The sequence below is a fragment of the Octodon degus genome, unplaced genomic scaffold (genome assembly GCF_000260255.1).
Source record: "Octodon degus isolate 3935 unplaced genomic scaffold, OctDeg1.0 scaffold00086, whole genome shotgun sequence".
NCBI classification, from domain to species: Eukaryota; Metazoa; Chordata; class Mammalia; order Rodentia; family Octodontidae; genus Octodon; species Octodon degus.
The window spans coordinates 8,399,382-8,423,132 of record NW_004524662.1 but is presented as its reverse complement, the minus strand read 5'-3'; the positions used below and the strand labels follow the sequence as shown (position 1 = coordinate 8,423,132).

Below are 23,751 nucleotides of genomic sequence, written 5' to 3'. Positions count from 1 at the left end.
TGGAGATTGAATTCAGAACTTTCACACTGAGCTACAGATCCAGTTCTATTTATTTATTTAATTTTATTTTGAAAGAGGGTCTCCTTAAACTGTCTAGGCTGGGCTCAAGCTTTGGATCTTCCTGCTTCAGCCTTCCAGAGTGCTGGATTATAGGCGTGTACCACCACACCTAGCTTCACCTCCAGTTATAGCCACTCATAGCAGCCCAAGAGATCTTTCTAAAATGCAAATCTGATTTTATCACTCTTTGGCTTAAGATACTTTAGTGGCTGATACCCGTAGAATAAAATTAAGGCTCACATCCAAATTCTTTAGCACTGGTTCTCAAAATCTGGTCCTGGCTGACCTTTCTATTTCATTTTCACCAACCTGCTTCTCATATCTATGTTCCAATTATCTTTTTTGCTGAACTTGACCAGGAGCAAAGGAATCCATTGATATCTTGCTAAAAATGCAGAATCTCAGCCCTACTTCAGACTTACTGCATCAGAACTAGAATTTTAACAAGATCATTAGGTGATTCATTTGCATACTGAAATTTCATTACTGTTGCTTTATAGCACTGTACTCTTTTCTTCCCTGGATTTTACACAGTTTGCTTCCTCTATTAAATTAGCCTCCTTTACATGCTGACTACTATTCTGCAGGAATCCACCAGATGGTCTCTTATCAAGGAAAGGTTTTTGACTGGCATAGGATGGGTTGAGTAGCATCCATCCCTTTAGTACCTCCACCATAGCTTATTACTTTGTGTTCTAATTACCTCTTTACTCCTTTTCTATTTCTATTAAACAGGGGTTTGTCTCCTGGTTGTACTTTAATCTGAGAACTTACAAAAATACTGATTCTTATGTCTTGCCCTTAGAAATTTTGGTTTTAATTGATTTGGGTAAGGTCTGGACACCAGAATTTTTAAAAGCTACTGCAGATGATTATAAAGTAGAGCCACATTCAAAATAGTTACATTAAACTTTAAACTCTGTGGGGACAGACAGTGTCTTATTGACTGTTTGTTATAACCCTGGTCCCTACTTAGTTCCAGGGACATGCATTATAATAGTTACATGACTGTGGCCTTAGTTTTTCAGGAATAAGTAGCCAGTTTTGCATTTTGTACACATCTTACCTTGTGCACTAACCTTCTGTATGTATGTCAGTAGTTAGGATGCTTACTCGTCTCATTAAGATGAAGAGTTATTTCTTGAGGCAAGAGCTTGGGTTAGCATTTTAAACACATCTCTAATCACCCCTGTATTCTGTGTTTGAGCCAGTTTGGTGCTAATAAAACAAAGCAGGTTTATATAATTGGATGCTAATAGGAACTTCAGGTTAGACACTGTCTCCATGCATTAGTTCTACAAAACAAAGCCACTAATTCTTTGTGTATAAATCTCTTGGGTCCTGTGAATTCGAACTAGCAAGGAAGTTGATGAAATCAACAGGTATATTTTGTAAATGTTAACTATAATTTTATAGGAGGTTAAAAATGGATGTGAGGGGTTGGGAATTTAGCTTAGTGGTTCAGCACCTTCCTGGAAATGAGGTTCTGAGTTTGATTCCTGTTACCCCTACCCCCCAAAAAATAAGACTGTGAGGAGAATTTTCTTAAGTTTGTACTTTATTTCTTGAACATAAAATAACTTCTTTTTAAGACAAAGTTTTAATAATATATTTATATAGTGTACTATAGTATATAGTTTTAATTTTTGTAATTTTATATATTTTGCTTTCCAATATTCAACTTTCATTAACTTTTATTGAATTGTAGCTACAATTGTAGAGTTTATAATCTACTAAGCTGAGAGGTGGAGCAATGCACGTTACAAAATTTTACAAGGGTTGGGAATTTAGTGCAAAGGTCCTAGGTTGAATCTTCAGGCCTAAGAAAACTATGCAAGCCACACATTCCAGTGTGGGTTTTTTTGTTTTATTGCAGCAGGTTTGAAGAGGAAGACAAAAGGCTCTGTCTGTCATCACCTGCAAAGCATTGTTTTTGTTGCAAAGGCTCCTAAATTCAATCCAATAGCTTCGTTCTTTAGTCCTGCATCATAGAACTTCAGTGACTTTGTCAGGCCTTGGAGAGTGCAAGGAGGGATGAAGTGCCAAGCTCTTCTCACTGCAGGGCCACTCAGAGCCAGAGCGTGGGCGTCGACCCCAACCCTCCCTCTAGGGAAACTTTTAGTCTGTAAAGCTTCAAATAAGGGTTAACAAAGTTTTTATTTATCCATATTTCAAAAAGCTTGAAGCAAAATTTGGAAACCAGGCAAGATAAAGTGACATTGTTGTTACTATTATAAAAGTAAATGCACTATGACAGGCAGATTCTTGTATTTTAATTACCCTAGGCCCATGTTTTAGAGACAGCTTAATCTGTAATTATTTAAAAAGACACTTAGTATATCTATACACTTAAAACATTAAAGTATAACTATCTGTGTTATCTGTTTGCTAGAAGATTCTGTGACAGAAAATTTAAATCCATGGATACTATTGCCGTTTAGAAATAGATATTCCTAACTTCAAAAATTAAAGGTTAAGAATCTTGTATGTACCATTTCAACATATGAGGATGACAATAATTTCATTTTTCATTATTATATATTTGTGATTTATAATGATCACATTTATCATAGGGAATTTGTCCCTATACATAATATGTCTCAATTCTTTCTTTTCCCATTTCTCTCCTCTCCCTTCAACCCTTATGACAGTAATTTTAAAAAGGAAAATAACATGTTAAAGATAGGGAGAAACTAAAACATTTATATATTGTTAGTGGGAAAGTAACATGTTTCCTCATAAAATTAAACAAAAAATTACCATTTGACCCAGTAATTCCACTCTTAGGTATAAAATAATTATAAAACAGGACTCAAACAAATATTTTCACACAAATGTACATGATAACATTATTTACAATAGTCAGAAAGGAGAAATGACCCATGTCTCCGTCAACTGATAAGTGGATTTAAAAAGTGCCACATATATACCATGGAATATAATTTAGACTTAAAAAGAGATGAAATTCTGATACATATTATAACATAGATAAACCTTAAAAACACAACGCTAGATGAGATGAACCAGACCCCAAAATATTATATGATTTCACTTACATAGAGTATCATGAATAGGCAAATAACAGAGACAGAAAGCAGATTAGAGGTTGCTAGGGAATGGGGATGGAGGAATGAAGAGTTATTACTTGGTGGGTACAGTTTCTCTTTGGATTGATGAAAAATTTTAGAACTAGATACTGGTGATGGTTGTAAAACATAACAAATATAATTATACCAATGACGTATACCTTAAATAGTGAAAATGGTAAATTTTATATTATATACATCACGTTTCAATATGACCTGTTGTTTGTCTACTTCAAGTCCTTTCAATATTATGGCTTGTGTTTAGATGCCTCCCCAAAACCTCAAGCAGTTAGAGATGTGGCTTTTTCAGAGATGGCTGGTTCTAGAGTATGTCATTGATTGATGGTTCAGTGCTAGGACTAAGGGTGTGTGAGTGCTCAATTAGTTCATGATTGGTTTGGCACCCACCCTAAGCTTGGTTGCCTGCATAGAATACAAAAGAGACAGAAAGAAGCTGCTATTGTCATTTGTCTTTGTTGTCTTCTGCTTTCCATGAACTGTTTCTCCTCTGTGGTGCTCCTCTGCCCTGCCACCCTGCCTTGGTGCCAGCTGACTATGAGCTCAAACCTCTACAAGAGGTGAACCAATAAACCTTTTCTCTGTTAACTTTGGGTGTCTGGTATTTTGTCTCAACAATGACAAAAGTATGGGGTCGGGGAGATGGCTCAGTAGGTTAAGTGCTTGACTGGCAAACTCAAGGATCTGAGTTCAATCCCCGGTTCCGCCAAAAAAACCACAAACAAACAAAACAACAACAACAACAACAACAACAACAACAACAAAAAACACCAAAAAACAATGACAAAAGTAACTAAGATAATATTCATAGATCTAAGTAAAGATCTGTGACCATAGATCTAAATAGACAATTTAGATGTCCTTTTTTTTTTTTTTTTTTTTTTTCAGAACCAAGGATTGAACTCAGGCCCTTGCACTTGCCAGGGAAGCGCTTATTCCACTGAGCCATCTCCCCGGCCCCTAGATGTCCCTTTAATATAGGGAGTGTAGTATATAATAGCAGGAATTACAACTCTAGTGATACAATCAAGGGAGTCCATGTTTATTAAAATGTCAAGAACTTAAATTCAATCTTCTGGATTTAGATTTTGTGTTCTTTCTGCAGAAAATTCATCCCTGAAAGTTGACCTAAACAGAGTAAGGATAGATTTCTTGAAAACATTTTTGAAATTCTCCCCAATAAATAGATAGAGTGTGGGAGAAAATACATTATTGAAAGATGCTGTCACCACTGTAATTATCAGACTCAACTCTAAAAGTAGTGACTTGTTCTCAGTGAGAAGTAAGCCCTGATATACATGGTAGGGCATCCAACACACAAAGAAAGAGACAATGGCAGTCATCATAACTTTGAAGGGTTTCCTGGATTTAAACAGACCCCTCTCTTTCATTTTGCTGGCTACTTTTCTGTAACAAAAAGTGATAATAATGAAAGGCAGAAAAAACCCCAGCAAGAAACGGCTGATGAAACAGGCCACATGAATCTGTCGCCTTAGCACTTGCATCTCTTTGCTTTCCCAATTACTAGACACAGCATAGTTATTTCGGCAGATCACCATTCCTTTATGGTCATGATGTGTCTCCCTGAAAACCAAATAGGGTAGATTGAGGGCAGTTGCAGAGATCCAGATTCCCAGGATGATGCTGGAAGCTCCGCGTGGGGTTCGGTGCTCTTGGGACCATGCCGGGTGAAGAGTGAGAAGGTAACGATCCAGACTGATGGTGGAGAGGAAGAAAATGGAGGCAAACATCACCACAGACAAAGTGCTGTTGAGCACCTTACACAAGGCAGTTCCAAAGTTCCAGTTATTGTCCTGAAGATAGGAGATGGCTAAAAATGGCAGGATCAATGTTGAAATAAAATAGGAGAGAATGAGATGGAAGAATAAGAGGGTATTAACTGTCTTTTTCATCTTGAACTTTAACACCCATAGGTAGAGCCCGTTGGTGATGGTACCGATTATAGACGATATGAACAAAGGAAGGGCAATGATGAGCTTTGAGGCAGGAGATGGAAAGTGAGTGCTATTTCTTACTAAAGTAGAGGCATTGATCAGGTAATGGGTAGAGGTGATCAAGTCCATGATTACCTAAGGAGATAGAAACAGTGAAAATGACAACTACAAAGCAAAAGCTTAAATGTAGATAAAAAAGAATATTTTTTACTTCACAATAGTCCAAATGATGTTTTTAAGAGTGATAAATATTTCTATAATAATTCAAATACTTGTCTAAGTCCTACACTTTTATATTCTATGTTAAGATCAGATTAAAATTTGAACGTGGAAAATAGAGCCATGTAGGTAGAATAAATGTGAAAGACAAATAGAAATTGGGACATTTTTACAATGATTAAGTAATTTATGCATTTAAAAATCTTCTATTGGGCTTTAATCAGGAATCTGGTCCTTTTTAATGGACACAAACTATTTGAATAAGGCAATTTAGAATCAGTTTTACTTGAATAAGAAGACTTGATAAGGATAGATGTTGTTAATGAAATAAACTTAAACAACAAAAATAACAGTAACATAGATCAAGGGATGCCATATTCAGATTTCACTCATAAGCTATCAATATATAGAAAATACTTTTAGTTAGAATGTTAATGCTTAACACATAACAATAAGACTTGCTTTTCATATGCAAGCCTTAGGTCATGAAAGACTGTAAAGTGGCTTCAGACTCATCAAAGAGGAAAGTGTGCTACAAAGTATAGTTCTTTTTTACTTATGGAGGAGATGAGAGGGCAAGAGGTTAAGGGATTCATATTTGTCTGATACTTGTTATATGCCAGGACCTTTCTTTCTTTCTTTTTCTAAAAATAATTTTATTGAGAAGCAAACAACAATGAGACAGTTTCAAAACTGATTACTAGCACAGTTTCAATAATTAACACATTGCATATTGTTGTCTTAGTGGTTATTCATTGTACAAGATGCAGACATGATATCCTGTCCACAAATACTATTAGAACAAATCTCTCTATTTATTGAATTAAGAGAATGCAGCTGTGCATCTATCCTAAATATTTTGAGTATAGAGATACAAAACGCTCGTTCAATTGTATCCCCCTTTCTGGTTTGGTTTTTTCAGAAAAGGGTATTCCATTGTCATTTAAGTATTATAGGTGCGTGAATTCAGCAAAATGTTCCAATATAGTCCAGTAATATAGTCCATAATTGTAGTGGGCTTTCTGTAAGACTAGCAATGTCAGAAGTTGTTGACTTGAGCCTTTTACAACTCAGCATATTAATATGGATTTACTTTTTATACTTCATTTTTATATTTTTCTGCTCAGTGGTTAAGACCAAGATAAAGCAAGACCTATATATCAAGAAATGTGACTTTTGTATCTGATAAGGTCAGTCAAGTCCCCTCAGGATTTATCCTGAAATGCTGTAGTGCAGTTCATAGATCCTTTGTCAGTGTCAGCCATGTGGATGAGTCAAGGCCATTGCTTGACCACTTTGCTCTCTGTGAATGCCTGAGAGAATGTTTTCTCTCCGTGTAACTCTCGTTAGGCACACTCTACATCATCTATCACACTCCTTTGTGGCCTCATAATCTCCTTGATCAGAAAATTTGGAACACAACTGAGTTACATGATGTTACAGTATAGCTTCTTTGATGTCTATGCCAGGATCTTTCTATGAAAGTCATTCCTTCTTTCCCCACAAAGTCCAGGAGTCAAATTTTCAAACAAAGGAAAAAGTGAGGCTTAGAAGGATTAACTTTCTTGGTGCTGGGAAAACTGATTATCAATATGCAGAAGAGTGAACCTGGATCAATTATCTCTCATCATGTACTAAATTAAAAATGGATCAAAGATCTAAACATTAAAATAGAAACAATTAACATACTGGAAGATAAAATAGGTAAAACTCTTGAAATTGTAGTTGTAGGCATGGCATTTATGAACAGAACTCCAATTACACAAGAAGTAACAGTAAGAATCGACAAATGGAATAATATCAAATTAAAATCTTCTGTACAGCACAGGAAACAATCTACAGGGTGAAGACACAACGTATAGAATAGGAAAAAAATTTACCAGGTATTCCTCTGATAGACAACTAATATCTAGAATATATGGAGAACTTAAAAAGTCAAGTCACTCAAAATGAAAGACTCAATGAAAAAATGAGCAAGTGAAATAAATAGATACTTCTCAGAAGAAGTACAAATATCTCAACTGTTATGGAAATCAGTGTGGAGACTCCTTAGAAAACTTGGACTGGAAATCCCATTTAAACCAGCTATTCCTCTACTGGGAATTTTCCCAGAGGAAATGAAAACATCATATCATAGTGATATATGTGTGCCTATGTTTATAGCAGCACAATTTGTGATAGCCAAATCTCAGAAACAACCAAGATGCTCATCACCTGAGGAATGGAAAAAAAAGATGTGGTATTTTTATACAATGGAGTATTACTCAGCTATAAAGAATGATAAACTAGAAGTCTTTATGTTGAAGTGGATGCCACTTGAAGATATACTCATAAGTGAAATAAAGTAGACACACATGTGTAAATATCATATAGTTTCCCTAGTATAAGAACTCAAAAGAAGAAATACAAATAGAAAGGTTAATACAACTAAAAGGAAAGCAAGAACTTGAGGACTAAATAATTAAGAGAGGGAAAGGAGAAGAGCTAGGAAATATGACAGTCAAGCCATACAGTTATATGTAGAAGATGGGTAAGGCAATGATCCTAAGAATCTTCAGATGATTTTTTAATCTAGCAGTTAATTGGAAAGATTCTCACCTGACTAACTATATATACTGACACCTGTGAACTAAGCAACTTCACTGAATATGGCAATTTGTAATAGTAGGTTCATTCTTGGAGTGCCTGTCATTCTGGTATTCTGAATACAGGCTACTCTTCATGACATGCCAGTTGCTGCTGTGCCGTCTCTCAGGTAGATGATTGTTCAAAAAGAAGGGGGTGGTGAATGAAGGCAGGAGACAAGAAAAGGAATGTTGCGGGACTGTCCTGCTTCAAGGTTGTATATGGTTAGATTTTTGGACTTATGTGTAAACATAAGAATTATATAATTCCTTATGCTTATTTTCAAAATATATTTTAATTTTTTAATGTTTTTTTCATCATATTCTGTAGGGACTTAGAGTTCAACATATCAATACTTAATGAAAAATACATGTTCTATATTATGCCTAAGATGTTTGATATTCAGACAGATAGTGAGGTTAAGCTTAACAGCCTAGGTTGTATGGTAATAACAATAAGCTTCTCTTCTGGATGGCTAACAACCTGTTTGCAGACCAAAATTAGAGAAAAAAGAGGGCTGCAAGGAAAGCCAACATTTTGGCCCTAGTCTTCCAAGGTCAATTAAGACTCAGGATATAAGAGAACTTGTACTCTAAGGTCATGTAACTCAGTAATGTCCCAAATTTTCTGATCAAGGAGATTATGGGGCCAAAGAGGAATGTGATCGATGATGTAGAGTGTGCCTAAGGAAAGTCACATGGAGAGAAAACATTCTCTCAGGCTTTCACAGAGAGCACATTGGCCAAGCAATGGCTGTGACTCATCCACAGGGTGACACTGACAAAGGATCTACAATCAGAGGTACAGGATCTCAGGATAAATCCTGAGGGGATTTTACTGACCTTATTAGACCCAAAAGCTACAACTCTTTTGCATAGGTCCTGCTTTATCTTGGTCTTAACCATCCAGCAGAAAAATATAAAAACGAAATATAAGAAGTAAAGCCATGCTGTTATGTTGAGCCGTAGGGGACTCAGGTCAACAATTTCTACATTGCCAGTCAAGTGGAAGACCCAATGCTATTATGAACTACTGGACTCTTTTAGAATATTTTGCTGAGTTAACACACCAATAATATTCAAATGATGGAACTGAACAAAAAAGGGGATACAGATGAATGTCCATTTTGTATCTGTGTATTCAAAATGGTTAGGATAGATATATAGTTATATTCTCTTAATGAATAGAGGGATTTCTTCTAATAGTGTTTGTAAATAGGATATCATGTCAGTGTCTTGTACAGCAAATAACCACTAGGAAGAGAGTATGCAGTGCATTAATTATTGAAACTGTCCTACCAATTTGATTTGAAACTGTCTCGTCGCTATTTGTTTCTCAATAAAATTATGGAAAAAATAAAAAATAGATAATAAAAAAGTCTCATGATAATATGAAAAAAATGTTCAACATCTCTGTGCATCAGAGAAGCACAAAGTAAAATATTAAGATTTTTATCATACAACAGAAATAACAGCTGTCATCAAAAAACCAAATAATAACAAATTCTGGTATGGCTGTGGTGAAAAGAGGAGCCCTTTATCAGTGTTGGTGGGAAAGTAGGTTAGTACAGTGGTGCCTCGGCTCACAAATGCTTTTGTTTGCAAAAATTTGGTTTGCAAACAGAATTATTTGTCAACATTTGTTCTCATTTGTAAACTCTAGATTGGGTGGCAGACATGACCAAGGCTATCTCTCTCATATCAGAACAAACACGGTCATCTTTTCCAAAATCATAGAAAAAATTAAGTTTTGTGCACAAAGTGCAATTATGAAAATCAGTTTGGAGATTTCTCAAAAAACTAAAAATAGAAATTTCATTTCTGTTTCCCTTCTAGGTATCTTCTCAAGAGAGTTAAAGTCATCATATTGTAGCAATGCATACATACCAGTGTTTATAGTAGCATGATTCATAATAGCTAAATCCTGAAACAGTCTGTGTCCATCAACAGACAGGTGGATAAAGAAAATGTTGCATCTATTCATAATGGAATACTACCTGTCTAAAAAGCAGCATAAATGCCAGGTATTTTGGGACAATGGATACACATGGGAAACACAATGTTAAGTGAAAAATCAGACACATGAACTTAAATGCCATGTAGTTTCTCTCATTTAAATAATGTAAAGTATAAATAAAGAGCAAAATTTAAAATTTGATGAAAGGAAACAAGGAGATAGATGTTTGCAAATGGAAATGGTCGTGACATATCAAGAATGAGGGTAGGAGAGAAGAAGGGGACATAAAAAGATTTAAAATGTGGCATCTGTATGTACCAAGTACAATGAATGTAAGCATTTTATGTCACAAACATGAACTAAAGCATAATAACAATAATGATGAAAAGGGGGAAGGGAATCTAGAGACAAAGAGAAGTGGGTGGGGCAGGGGAAGGAAAATTAAAAAGAATCAAGATACATTAAATAAATGTACCTACTCTTTAAGAAGAACATAGACTTCATGTATTGCAAACATATAGTAATACAATTAAATTTTTTAAAAAAGGATTAAATTTCTTGTGTCCATCAACATCTCTACCACACATCTTCTGTTATGGTAGGTGAAGAAACCTGCCATTGTTTTAGATAGATGCTTTGAAAACTGATAATTCACATGGAATGGTTTTAATAATGGCCCATGGATCAGAGTCTATAAATATCAAAGTATCTAAAATATCCAATTTCTTGGATAATAGTTTTGATAGTATTGAAAATATAAACCTGAGAACAGTTTCCTGGAAAATAGTTATTACAACAAAATCATATCAACAAATTGGTTTTTGATAAATTGAATAAAACAATAGACATTACTAATGATGCAGTTTTCTTCCTAAGCAAAATCATTCTATGAATATAGAGAGAAAATAATTGCTATTAAAAAGCCCCAACTGCCTTTTGTTAATTCCACCTTGTAAGAGAATGATGAAGTTTTTAGATAGCTTTTCATGTGTGTGTCTGGTACAGGGTCTGCCTACTCAGCTCGGTCTCTCTCCCTATGCAAGTCTCCCTATGTAGTGATCCTCCTGTTTTCAGCCTCCCCAGTGCTGGGATTACAGGCATGTGCCACCTCTCCTGGATTTGGTGTGCTGTTAACCTCCCCCCTCCCTGGGAGCAGGGCTGGCGCAGGATGTGGTACCAGAAATTAAACCTTGGTCCCTGTGCTTGCTGAAGCAGGCGCTTAGTCCTCTGAGCTTTTTCACCAGCCTGAAAAATTTTTCTTTAAAGTAGAAAAGTGGTTCTTTCCTCAGAAAATACCTTAATAGTTTACTTGGGAATAAAAAGTGAATTCCATATAATTTGGAATGAATAGACAATGGCAAGTGAAAGAGTGTAATTTTTTTTTTTTTTTTTTTTTTTTTAACAGGATCTCACTATGGTACATGCTGGCCTTGAACTTGCTTGTGTAGCCCAGCCTGGCCTTGAGCTCATGGTGATCCTCTTGCCTCAGTCTCCCAAGTGCTGGGATTACAGGCATGTACCATCACAGCCAGCAAGAGTGTTCATTCTTGAAAGAAGCTTCGTGGAGGTCCTGAGACCTTAAGAAGGGAGCTGAGGGTGGTCTCAAGTAAGGAAGTGCAGGAAAAACTTAACAGAAGGTCAGAAAGCCTTGGGGCTGGGGAGATAGCTCAGTGGCATAAGTGCCTGCCTGACCAAGCTCAAGGTCCTGAGTTCAATCCCTGATACCTAGCCCTGCTGCCCCACAAAGGCCAAAAGGCCTTACCAGAACAGGAGGAATGAAATTGAAATAGAAATGACACAGGGGTAAATCATGGGTGTCTAACACTCCATTTTAATCCATTTGCTGTGCTTTGATACAATGGGGGGATGTCCTTTCTTCCTATTAGCCTACAACTCTTATGTTAGTGGTTATTCTGGGGGAATCAAAGGAAAGAGCTTGTGTTAGCGAATTGGAATGGAGTAAGACAGAGAAAAGAGTAGCAGGAGGTGAGATGCATATGAGGTGATGTATACGGTAGGAGCTGCACAGATTGGGGCTTGAGTAAACAAAAAGAGATAAAATTTCCTGGAGGATTTTCCAACTCTCTCTCTCTCTCTCTCTCTCTCTCTCTCTCTCTCTCTCTCTCTTTCTCTTTATGTCTGGTCTCTCTGTGTATCTGTAGTACATTTGTGTGTGTGCAGCCAGAAATATGGTCTCTGTGTCTCTGTGCTGTGTGTTTTTATCCATGGAACATATATTTGAATCTCTCTCTCTCTCTCTCTCTCTCTCTCTCTCTCTCTCTCTCTCTCTCTCTCTCTGTAGCCTATGTGTATCTTTATTTTTTATTTTTATTTTTCGGAACCGGGGATTGAACTCAGGCCCTTGTGCTTGCCAGGGAAGCATGTATTCCACTGAGCCATCTCCCCAGCCCCAGCCTATGTGTATCCATAATGTATTTATGTGATCATGCGTGTGTGTTTCTGTCATCAGTATTTATCTACAGTACGGTGTGCGTGGTGTTTGTATACCTGTGCACTGTGTGTATATGGGAACCTCTTGGTGTATGTGCATACGAGAAACTGAATTTTAGGAGATTAAAAAAAAATGCATGGCCAAGCTCCAGCAAGGCATCCAAAAATCATGTAGTGTGAGCAAAATCAAAGTGAAACTTTGCTGGTCCGTGTAGATAGTGGTTCTGAATATCATACCACCTTTCCTGAGAACTTTGATTTATTCAGTGTAGCAAGAAGTCTTCATTCTTAAACATCATTTCAGGAGGCTTTAAAGGATGTGAATATAAATTAATGAAGCAGATCGCAGGCTCAGGCAACCAAAGTCCTTAGTTTGGAGCCAACCTCTTCAGCGCTGTGAGCTTACACTAACTAACTTTTTAAGTCTTTTTCTCCTCAGCTTGTATGAGTTTTTATGAAGACTGAAAAATACACTTAAATTACTGAGATCCCTTCATGGCATAGAGTAAGTACTCAGTAATTTTTTTAGCCTGTTATTTTGTTCAACTTATTAAATTAAGGGCGATCAGAGCCTCATCTTGCCCTTTCTTTTTTTTTTTTTTTACATTTATTTATTGTGTGTGTGTGTGTGTGTGGCCAGCTCAGCCCACCAGGGGGCGGGGCTGGCTGGCATGTGGTGCTGGAGGATCGAACCGAGGTCCCTATGCTTTGCCAAGCTTGTTTCAAGTAGGTGCTTTAGACCACTGAGCCATCTCTCCAGCCCCTCATCTTGCCCTTTCAAGATTTCTTTTTCCAGTCAGATTTTTATCTTGTTCTTTTAATCCTTTATTTATTTATTTATGTCATTTTAATCCTGTAGGTCACACTTCTTTGTTTCCCAAGGTGCTGGCACTGAATTCTGAAGTATTCCAGGGATTTCTGAAAAAATCTACCTGTCCATCAGCTCTGGTAAAGCTCTCAGATTGGTTATTTTGAGGCTTTGGTGTAATGCTACCCACTGGTACCGAGGCTTTCGGGAAGACGCTACCTCCACAAAAGCACTCAGAGCTACTCTGTAGGGAAGGGGCCCAGGAAGCTGGTCAGGAGCAGGCTGAGCGGGTCTATTCAGGAAACAGCACTGGAGAACTCTGCTGGCCCAGGGAATCTCACCGCCAAGTAACGCCTGCAAGCCTGATGACGGTCTTGAGCATGCTGAGTGACTTCAATCAGCGATCTTTCTAGAGACAAATGCAAAAATCAGTGGCATTGTGTCTTCATTTCATCTGCCTTTCTTCTTGCTGGTGCGCATCTCAACTGTAAATTTAAATACTCTCTGAGTCTTTTTGTTCTTCCTTATTTTGGGGGAACCTGCTGCTATAAGTTGAAAGTGGAGAGTATTACTTCTTCAAATAATGTCTTCATTTTAAAGGAGAATATAAAAATGCCATAAGCAAAATAATTTTTATTTAATGTCACTAAGCTAATTTCAGGTAGTAAAATGCTGATTAACAATCACTTTTTCATCGTCATCCCACCAGGCATCCAATCTGTCTCCATTCTAGAGTTTTTGTTAATATATGGAATGCTGATGTTGGATACATAGGAAGATGGTAAATATCAGGCAGAGACAAACATAGAATCTGGAAAGGAGCTACCTAATCTGGAAGAATATGGTTAGAGAGAAAAATTTAAGCTCTGAAGCTCACCTTAAAACGAAATTTTAAAAAAATGATACAATTTTCTGAAATGGTGGCAGGTATCTGTAATCTTAGCACTCAGGAGGCAGAGACAGGAGGATTGCCTTTGTGAGCCTGGGACATGTAGTGAAATCAAGGCCAGAGTCAAAAGCTCAGAGTGAGAGCGAGAGCGAGAGCTAGAGCAGATGGCAGAATCATGTGCATTTGTACAATTGTTGAGAAGAATGGAACATGCATGGTTGGTTAGCACATCTAGAAGGTGATCTTGGGTCACAGAGATAGCTTAGCTGTCTAAGTGCCTGACTAGCCAAGCTCAAGGACCTGGGTTTGATCCCCAGGACAACATGTGCGCTGAGCAGGCCATTAAGACTGGACCTGGTGGTGCAAGCCCGTAATTCCAGTGCTGGGGAGGCTTAAACAGGAGAATCACTATGAGTCCAAGCTGCGTAGAGACACTCTGTACCAAATACATAAAATTTAAAAAAAAAAAGAAGCCGATCTTACAAGAAACACTATAATATAGATCATTCATTTATCAACCGTTACTGACTCAGTGCTGCATTTCTTATTTCTCCCCTCACTAATTCATCTCTGATTTTTTTTTTTTGATTCAGCTCTGTATTGAGCTCAATGTCCTGACTTCTTCCCTGCTTTCTTTCCTCTTAATGTCTTCACTGTCAGTGGAGAAAATACATCAAAACCACTGTGTAGCTCTAATGGTAAAGATCTGGGAATCAAAACCATTACCTAATCTGTGTTACATTCAGATTTTTAAAACTTTGACATCTAGACTATAGTTTGATTAGAAATAAGTTTACCTTTTAGTTCTTAATTTATTTGTAATTGTGACCTTCAACCTAAGAACTGATTTTTTTTCCGGTTGAGCATGAGTTTTCAGTTATGCTACTGCATTTTAAAAGGGGCTTCTTATCACATTTCAGAACTTTTTGATTAATACACAGACCCAGAAGCCACTAGAGGTATTATGAAGTCCAGACCTACTAATTTTTCAGATTAGCAAAAAGAGACACAGAAAGGTCAAATGAATTACAATAGGTTTTTATCAAACTCCCTTTCTATAGGTGAAGAGACTAAGACCCTTGGAGATATTTAACAAGTTGTCCTAGATCACATTATCATTTAGTGAAGAAGTTGAAGCAGAAATAATATACGCAGATAGCTCAAAGGATTGAAGGTCCAGCTTATGCAGACGCAAAGACTGGGTTCCATTCCCAGCCTGCCATGAAGGCCCTGACCCTGGGACCCACTGAGATGGTGATTGAGACTGGGCGTTGTGACGAGAGCCTGTAATCCCAGTGTTTGGGAGGTTGAAAACAGAAGAATCACTACACATCAGATCTGTGTAGTAGACCCTGAAGACCCTGCACTAAACACATAAAAAAGAAATAATACACATTAAAAATACTTGTTGTATTTATTTCAAGGTAACATAGGATAGAAAACAAAACCCTAAATATTCGAACTCTGCTACTTTTATGTTTCAGTTTCCTCATTTGTTAGTGTCTAACGATGACAACAAAATATCATGTCTTTAAAGTATTCTTCTGCGGATTAAATGAGATACCATAGGTAGGAATTAGAACAGTACCTATTACAAAATATCAAATAAGTGATAGCTAATATTAATATGTTGCAAGTTGTAACTGGACTCTATAAGTCCAACAGGCTGGAGCAAATATCTGAGTAGTACAATTTAAGAAACATTGGAGTATTTGCTGCATGCTAGACACTGTTTGAGACTGGGAAAAGCAAAATAAATAATTTAAAGTAATTGTCTTTAATATTTACAGATATTAAAGAATACAATACCTGAACTGAAGAGCCTAGGAATGTTTAGAAGATTATGTTCTGGGCCTTGGAAATTGTATGCTCAAAGACTCCTCAGGAAGGCCATCTGCTTCTGCATTTCTAACATATTTCGCACTGTACTTGTATCAGAACAACATAAAACAGTTTCTATTTCTATGAGTTTTCTTGAAATCACCTGATTTAATTTGAAATATGGAACATGAAACTGAATAAAACCACATCCCCAAAGCCACAGAAGAGAAGTTAATTCCTCTAATACAGCCTGCATATTTCCTGACAGCTAATATCATTGGTTTAATTACTTATTGAAGGAAAATACTACTGAGATTATGTCTGAGGAGTTACAGGAGAATTAAATTTTGGACTGCCTAATAGTGGTCTTAGCTTCAGTGCCTGTTTTTCCTTGGGGAAAATTAAATATAATCCCTAATATAGTTGTTCTTCATGTATTTTATTAATTATAGAATTAGGAAATCTAGAACAAGAGAGAGGAAGAAGAACCAGGCTCAAATGCCTTTTTTCATAAAGAATGATTAAGTAGTATAGGAAGGAGTACTTGGTATCAGGCCATTGGTTTCTAGCCCTGCCAAAGCCAGAATTACTTGAAGATCTTTAAGCAAGAATGGGATGACCAGGGCTGGCAAGATAGCTCAGCAGACCAAGCACCTGCTTAGGCAAGCACAGGGACCAGGGTTTGATCCCTGGTACCACATGCTGTACCAGCCCCACTCCTGGGCATGCTGAGCTGACAACTGAGTCCAGGTGTGGTGGTGCATGGTGCATGACTATAATCCCAACACTGGGGAGACTGAGAACAGGAGGATCACTATGAGTCCAGATGTGTAGTGAGACCCTATACCAAACACATAAATTAAAAACAAAATAATGGTGTGTTCATGAGGTTTAATTAATTCATCCACTATTTAGTGAATATATTGTATTTGAAGCACCATTTTTGCTACTGAGGATGCAGAGTACATGAGAAGAGCTATATTTTCATGGAGCTTACATCTAGAAGGAAGAGATGGATAATAAACTAGTGCATAAGTATCTAAAGAGAATAAACATCAGCCGACACTCCAGAGCTATGCAGAACATTAGTACATGAAAATATGGTAAGCGATTAAGTGGCTACTCTAGATAAGGTGGCTCCGAGGCTTTTCCATAGGTGACATTCCATAGGTGGCATTTCCATAGGTTACACAGGTGAACCCTGACTGGTTCTCATGGGAGGGTGGTCAGCATTGTTAGGAAAAGAAGATAACCAAGAGGGTGAGCATTGCCCTGAATCTGCATTTTGTTTCTTGTCTTTTTTACCCCATATCAGCTGCTTTTACCACCTCTTAACTAGGTCTTTCCATCTATTGGAATTTTTTTCCAATTTATGCTTTGTGAATTTCACCCATGGCTTATGGCTTTGAACTGTCTTCCTTAGAAGAATGCTATGAATTAAATATGGCTTGACTGTGTCCCCCAAGGGTTCACGTGGTAGAAGCTTGGTTTCCAGGATGGCAAAATGAGAGGTGGTCGAGCCTTGAAGAAAGAGTGTAGCACGAGGTCACTGGGGATGCTGCCTCAAGATGGAGTTGATAGAGTGCTTGTGTGACCCTGACTGGTTCTCATGGGAGCGTGGTCAGGGATGTTAGGAAAAGAACAAGCCTGGGTCCTCTCCATGCTGTACCTTGCTGCCTCACCATCCCCGCCCCCCACCCCATTTCCACCATGGTGACAGTTGCCATGAAGTAATACATCCAGGGACTTCCTCACCACTTCTGGAACCCAGATGCTTGAATTTTCAGTCTCCAAAACTATCAGCTAAATAAGTCATTTTTCTAGGTTATACAGTCTTGGGTCTTTTGGTAGAGTAATGGAAAATGGAATAATATACAGTTTTTTTTTTCTTTTTTTCCCCATAATTTTATTGAGAAACAAATAGCAATGAGACAGTTTCAAACCAAACTGGTAGGACACTTTCAATAATTAACATATTCCATACATTCTTGTTAGTGGCAAATTGCTGTACAAGATGCGGACATGATATCCTATTTACAAACACCATTAGAACAAATCTCTCCATTCATTAAGAGAATGTAACTATATATCTATTCTAACCACTTTGAATACACAGATACAAAGTGAACATTCATCTGTATCCCCTTTTTTTTGTTAAGTTCCATCATTTAAATATTATAGGTTTCAAACTTTGCAAAATAGTCTAAAAAAGTTTAGTAGTTCATAATAGTATTGGGTCTTCCGCTTCACTGGCAATGTCAGAAATTGTGGACCTGAGTCCCCTACAGCTCAACATAACACCATGGCTTTACTTCTTATACTTTGTTTTTACACTTTTCTGCTGGATGGTTAAGACCAAGGTAAAGTAGGACCTATGCAACAATAAAGTAGGACCTATGCAACAAGAGTTGTAGTTTTTGGGTCTGATAAGGTCAGTGAAATCCCCTCAGATTTATCCTGAAATCCTGAATATACAGTTCTTACATGACAAAACTCTTGGAAACACAAATTCAGCTTTTGTTAATATGTTTTTGTTTTGTTGATGGGATTAATGTTTTAATCCCATCAAATATCACCTATGGAAAAGTCTGAACCCCCTCATCTAAAGTAGCCACTTAGTTGCTTATCAGATTTTCATGTACTAATGTCCTGCACTGGAGTGCCAGCTGATGTGTTTTCTCCTTATATATTTATACACTAGCTTATTATCCATTTCTTCCTTCTAGTATGTAAGCTCCATGAAAACATAACTCTTCCCATGTACTCTGTATCCTCAATATCAAGTATCCTCAGTAACATTTGCTTCCAGCCCTACTGGATTGAATCTACCACATTGAACCCTCAGATCTTTGTAAATGGTATGCACAGCATTCCCAGCACTTCATGCAGGATGTACAGAAAGCAGAGAGAGGGGAAGGGAAGGAAGTTGGCCTAGGTCTTCACTATGGAAGGCTTTGAACTCTAGTCAGTCTCAGGAGAGGAAGGGCTGGGCTTTGAAGCATAGGTGCAGAAGACAGACCTTGTACAGAGTCCAAAAGGTAAGGTTTTGGATAGGTTTGTTTACTTGTAACTTCAGACTCAAGTTAATCTGCTGAGAGTGAACAAACACAGGATGTTGGAGAATGATGAAGGTTCAGATTTCCTATGAAAGTAATGAAGCATACAAAAATTATAGGATGTGTTAGGGATTGGAGATTAGGGACCACTGCTGAATGGGTCTACTCTCCAGAGAAGGGGGAATATGCCTCAGCATGCAAGTTTTAAATTTTGAGCCATTCAGTATATTATATTTGTTTCCAGCCATAGGAGCAGAAGCAGATGGTCAAAATATTCCGAGCTTATGGTTTTCAAGGTAATATTAAAGAAGAGGAAGCCAGCTGAATTGGCAGTGCTGAGAAGAAAAAAGAGAAGTGAAATTGCTGGGGGTCAGGTGGAGTAGGGAACGTGTAAAACCGGAATGAGTTTGGCAGATGGGAGAAAGGGAGAGACTAAGGAGCTGGCAGGCAGAGTGGTAGTGTTTATATAAGCATGGAAAAGTGTGGGACCTTGGAATTTAACATTTTTTGGGGTGCAACTGTCCTCAGTGATGGCAGGGTCTCTATGACCTTGCAACAGAAGTAAGGCAACAAAGTAGTCAATGGAACTTCCATGTGGACTCTATGCTGGATTATGCCACCAGCTGGCCTGTTGCATGACACGGAATGGTCTCCACCAGTCACAAATTACATCTGTCTATGCCTCTATTTGTTAGACAATCTGGCACCAGGAACAGCTGAGAAGAAAGACTTGAAAACATCTTGCTTGATCGATGTGTCTAGAGTTATCTCTAAATTCAAATAAAATGTTAAGTGCTATCACGATTCATGAAAAAAAAAAAAAAGAAACTTGAGTGCTGGGGACAGGTGTCGAGGTACACAGTAGTAATCCCAGCTACTTGGAATGCTGAAGTAGGAAGAACACAAGTTTAAGGCCAATTTGCAAAAACATTTTTTTTTTTCTTACTATGTAGTTTACGCTGGTCTTGAGTTTACTAGGTAGCCCAGGCTGACCTTGAACGCACAGTAATCCTTCCGCTTCAGCATCCTGAGTGCTGAGATTACAGGCATGTGCTACCACAACTGGTTTCTGGTTGGACAATTTACCAAGATGTTCTTTCAAAAGAAAAGTTTTAAAATGGGCTTGGCATATAGTTTAGTGATATAGCGCTTGCTGTCACCTTTGAGGTTTTGGGGTTTGATCCTTATATTGAAACAAAACAAAATGAAACAAAACAAAGGAAATTTTCTTTTCTTTTCTTTCTTTTTTTTTTTTTTTTCAGAACCAGGGATTGAATTTAGGCCCTTGCACTTGCCAGACAAGTACTTATTCTACTGAGCCATCTGAAACAAAACAAAACAAAAACTAAGACTAAAATTGTGGATGGTCTTTATCCTAAGGGCAATTGCTATCACTGAAAGGTTTTAAACAAGAAGTGATGTAGTCATAGTGATAGTTTATCAAAACAGTCTGCCCTTTGGGGTGGAGAATGACTGGACTTGTGAGGGGTGAGAGCAAAAATGGGAAGAGCAGATTACCTGGTTTGGGTGTCCCCCAAAAGCAGATCCTGGGACAAGAGTTCAAGAGCAAGTGGCTTATTTGCTGAATGATGCCAGGATACCTAGTCAGAGTGGGAAAGAGAGGAAAAGATAGAGCAACAAAGGGCAAATTATTAAACAAGGTACCACTATAGATAACTAAAACTTAAATCCACTGAAAAATTCTGGGCAGGGAACTATAACACATACCACTGGTTATGCCACCTGAGGTGTGAAAAGCTGTTTATTTATATAGTGTCAGTCACTGACTGTGGGGTGGTAATTTCTCAATTCTTTTCTCTGCTACTCATATAGAGAGAGTGGCTTCTTTGGCTAGAGAAAATTTAGGAGAGGAGTATAGTAGCTTCTAGCAAAAGAAACTCTGGCCAACATTGAAATGGTAAGGACAAAGACTTATGGGTATGCATTGATTTTTTTTTTTTTTTTTTTTTTTTTTTTTAGCTAGAATTAAACTCCAGACTTTGTTCTTGCCAGGGAGATGTTTGTGTCACCGAAGTATATCCCTAGCCCTGATTTTTGCCTTTTCAAGACCAGGTTTCACTCTGCAGCTGAGGCTGGTCTGGAACTCACTTTTGCAGCTCAGGCTGGCTTTGATTCACAGAGATCCTCCTGTCTCAGCTTGCCAAATGCTGGGATGACAGGGGTGCGCCATCATGCCCGGCCTCCTACATATATGTTGAAGATCTGCTGCATCTGTTAAAAGGCTATTCTATTAGTTCTTGCAAGATTTAAAGTTAGCAACTTGGGTAGCAATGATGAAAACGGAGAGAAGTGGAAAGGCTTTTACAAGAGTTTTGGGTGCTTTTTGTACGCATTGATTTCACTCTCCATTTCATGAATCATATTTGTTAAAGTTATTCATTTCTGATCTTCTTTAAAGTAAATTGTAAGATATCCCAGGAAGACAGGAATAAAATCTGATACTCTAACTCCTGGTCCAGATTATTACTTAGAGGGTCGGCTAAATAACTCAGTGGATTAAAGCGCCTGCTTAGGCAGACAGAGGGACTGGGAGTTCAATCCCCAGGTCTGCCTTGCTGGGCCCTGCCCCTGCAGCACACTGAGATAGCAATTGAGACTGGGCGTGGCGGCACGTGCCTGCAATCCCAGCACTTGGCAGTCCGATCTATACAGTGAGAACCTGTACACCCTGTCCTAAATACAAACCAACAACAATAAAAACTCCCCCCCTTACTACTTAGATGTGAAAAATCTAAGGAAGTATTGTTTAATAGAGATATTAGATTTTTTAGAGCTACACTAAAAAGTTTTTAGAAGCTACATTAAAAGGCAAAAGGAAATGGGTAAACTTAATTTTAACAGTATATTTTATTTAATCCAATACAACCAAATATTGTCATTCAAATATGCAATTAATATAAAACTTATTGATGAGATATGTTATATTTTATGTGCTAAATCTTTAAATCTCATGTGTGTTTCACCTTATAACACATACTAATTTCAATTAGCTATACCTTAAGGGCTCAATATCTCCCATAGTGTACAGTGCATGTGTAAGGGGTGGTTTGCTTAATAAATGTGTTCTTGAGCTGGAGATAGAGCTCAGTGGCATAACACCTGCCTGGAAAGCCCAAGGTACTGAGTTCAATTCCCAGTACCAACTGAAAGAAGGGTGATCTTATTTACATTGTGCTATAAATAGCAACTTCTTAGTAGATAGTAAATATTTTTCATTTCAGTGTTGAATGTTAAAACTAAAATGGAATATGCAATATTAATAAGGTTTCTAAATTTCTAGAGAGGAGTTTCTTACACATGTATTTATTTTGACATTGCCAAATCAAGCAGAAAATAGAATTGTAAACTTGATGTATTTTCTACTAAGACAACTAGACAACTAGGATGATGAATTTCTTAATAAAGAATGTTTTTGTGTATCTTTAAAATAACCAGTAAAGGTGACTTCCTGAAAAATAAATATTTCTTTTTGTTTGTCAGCCAAATAGGAACTCTTCTTTAAGATTTTGACTTCAGAATCAGTATTTTTATGGCTCTGTGTATTTTTTCTTCTAGGCAGTGTCCCAGGGTCTTCTCTTCCTTACCTTACTTCAAATTATAGTTATCAGAAAGTCATGTAAAACCTGGAGTCAGAGCTTTTTGTCTTATTAATTACACATCCCTTTTCTTTCTGAGAAATTTCTGTTCTAGGTATGAGGACCTTGGGGAGGGAGTAGACTTTTATTTTATTGATAAAGCATTCCCTTGGGGAAAGCAGGTCAGTGTATGAAGAGAGGGCTGGGGCATAGCTCAGTGGCTTCTGTCTTATCCATATGTTAAATTCTTTTTGCCATATTTAGAAATTTTTCTGTTATTATTTCCATAAACAGAAATATGTATTATGTCCTTTGTGCTGTTTTCTGATTTTTCCCTAATTCTAATTAATTTTCAACTAGACTTTCCACCATGAACCACAGTCAGATTTATTTTTCATGTTCTCTTGTCATTTTTAAAGTATCTCTCATTCATTGGTAACTGAAAACAGCCCTGTCTTCCATTTCTGACACTTCGTCCCCACACTGGACACTTCTGCTGTCTATATTTTTATCTGCTCGTGTGAGACCTCAGTGACTAGACATACACCTCCGCTCTCTTTTGTTACAAGGATGCCAATAAGATTGTACTAAGGCCCATCCTTATGGCCTCATTTTAACTTAGGTACCTCACAGTTGCAGTGGCTCACATGTGTAACCCCAGCTACTCAAGAGCGTGAGACGGGAGGATCATAAATCTGAGGCCATCCTGGAGATCATGTTTCCAAACAAAAATTTTAAAAGAGATAGGGACAACTGTCCTACCAATTTGATTTGAAACTGTCTCATTGCTATTTGTTTCTCAATAAAATTATGGGAAAAAAAAGAGATAGGGATATCTCTCCATGATAGAGTGACTCCTTAGCGCACATAAGCCCCTGAGTATAATCCCCATCATTGGGGTGGGGGAAGAAAATCAAAGAAAGTCACATTTTGAGATACTGGGAGTTAAGACTTCGAAATGTGAATTTTGTGGGGACAGAATTTGGCCTGTAACACCATATACATGCCTGCAGTACAAAGAAAGATTTGGAGAGGAAAAGCTGTAGAACTGAGACTATTGTGAGAGATGATAGTGACCTGCAAGCAGAGAGCAAAGACAACTGGTTTAAGCAATTTAGTTATGTGCTATCAAAGCATGTATGAGCGCTGTAGGAGCATTTTGATGTAGGATAGGTGAAGTATGGGTGAGAGGGAAATGAAAAAGTTAGATT

The 23,751-nt window shown here is 37.5% G+C and overlaps 1 protein-coding gene across 1 annotated transcript; it reads right to left on the bottom strand.

The window, feature by feature from the left end:
- Positions 1 to 4,231: 4,231 nt before the first annotated feature.
- Positions 4,232 to 5,248, bottom strand: Gpr33 (G protein-coupled receptor 33). The gene has a single exon (XM_004637118.1). It carries the CDS (start codon positions 5,246 to 5,248, stop codon positions 4,232 to 4,234), a length of 1,017 nt encoding a protein of 338 aa, XP_004637175.1.
- Between the last annotated feature and the right edge of the window lie 18,503 nt (positions 5,249 to 23,751).

Bases quoted from the DNA above. Each gene is read 5' to 3' on its own strand.
- Gpr33 (XM_004637118.1), bottom strand. From the start codon at position 5,248: ATGGACTTGATCACCTCTACCCATTACCTGATCAATGCCTCTACTTTA.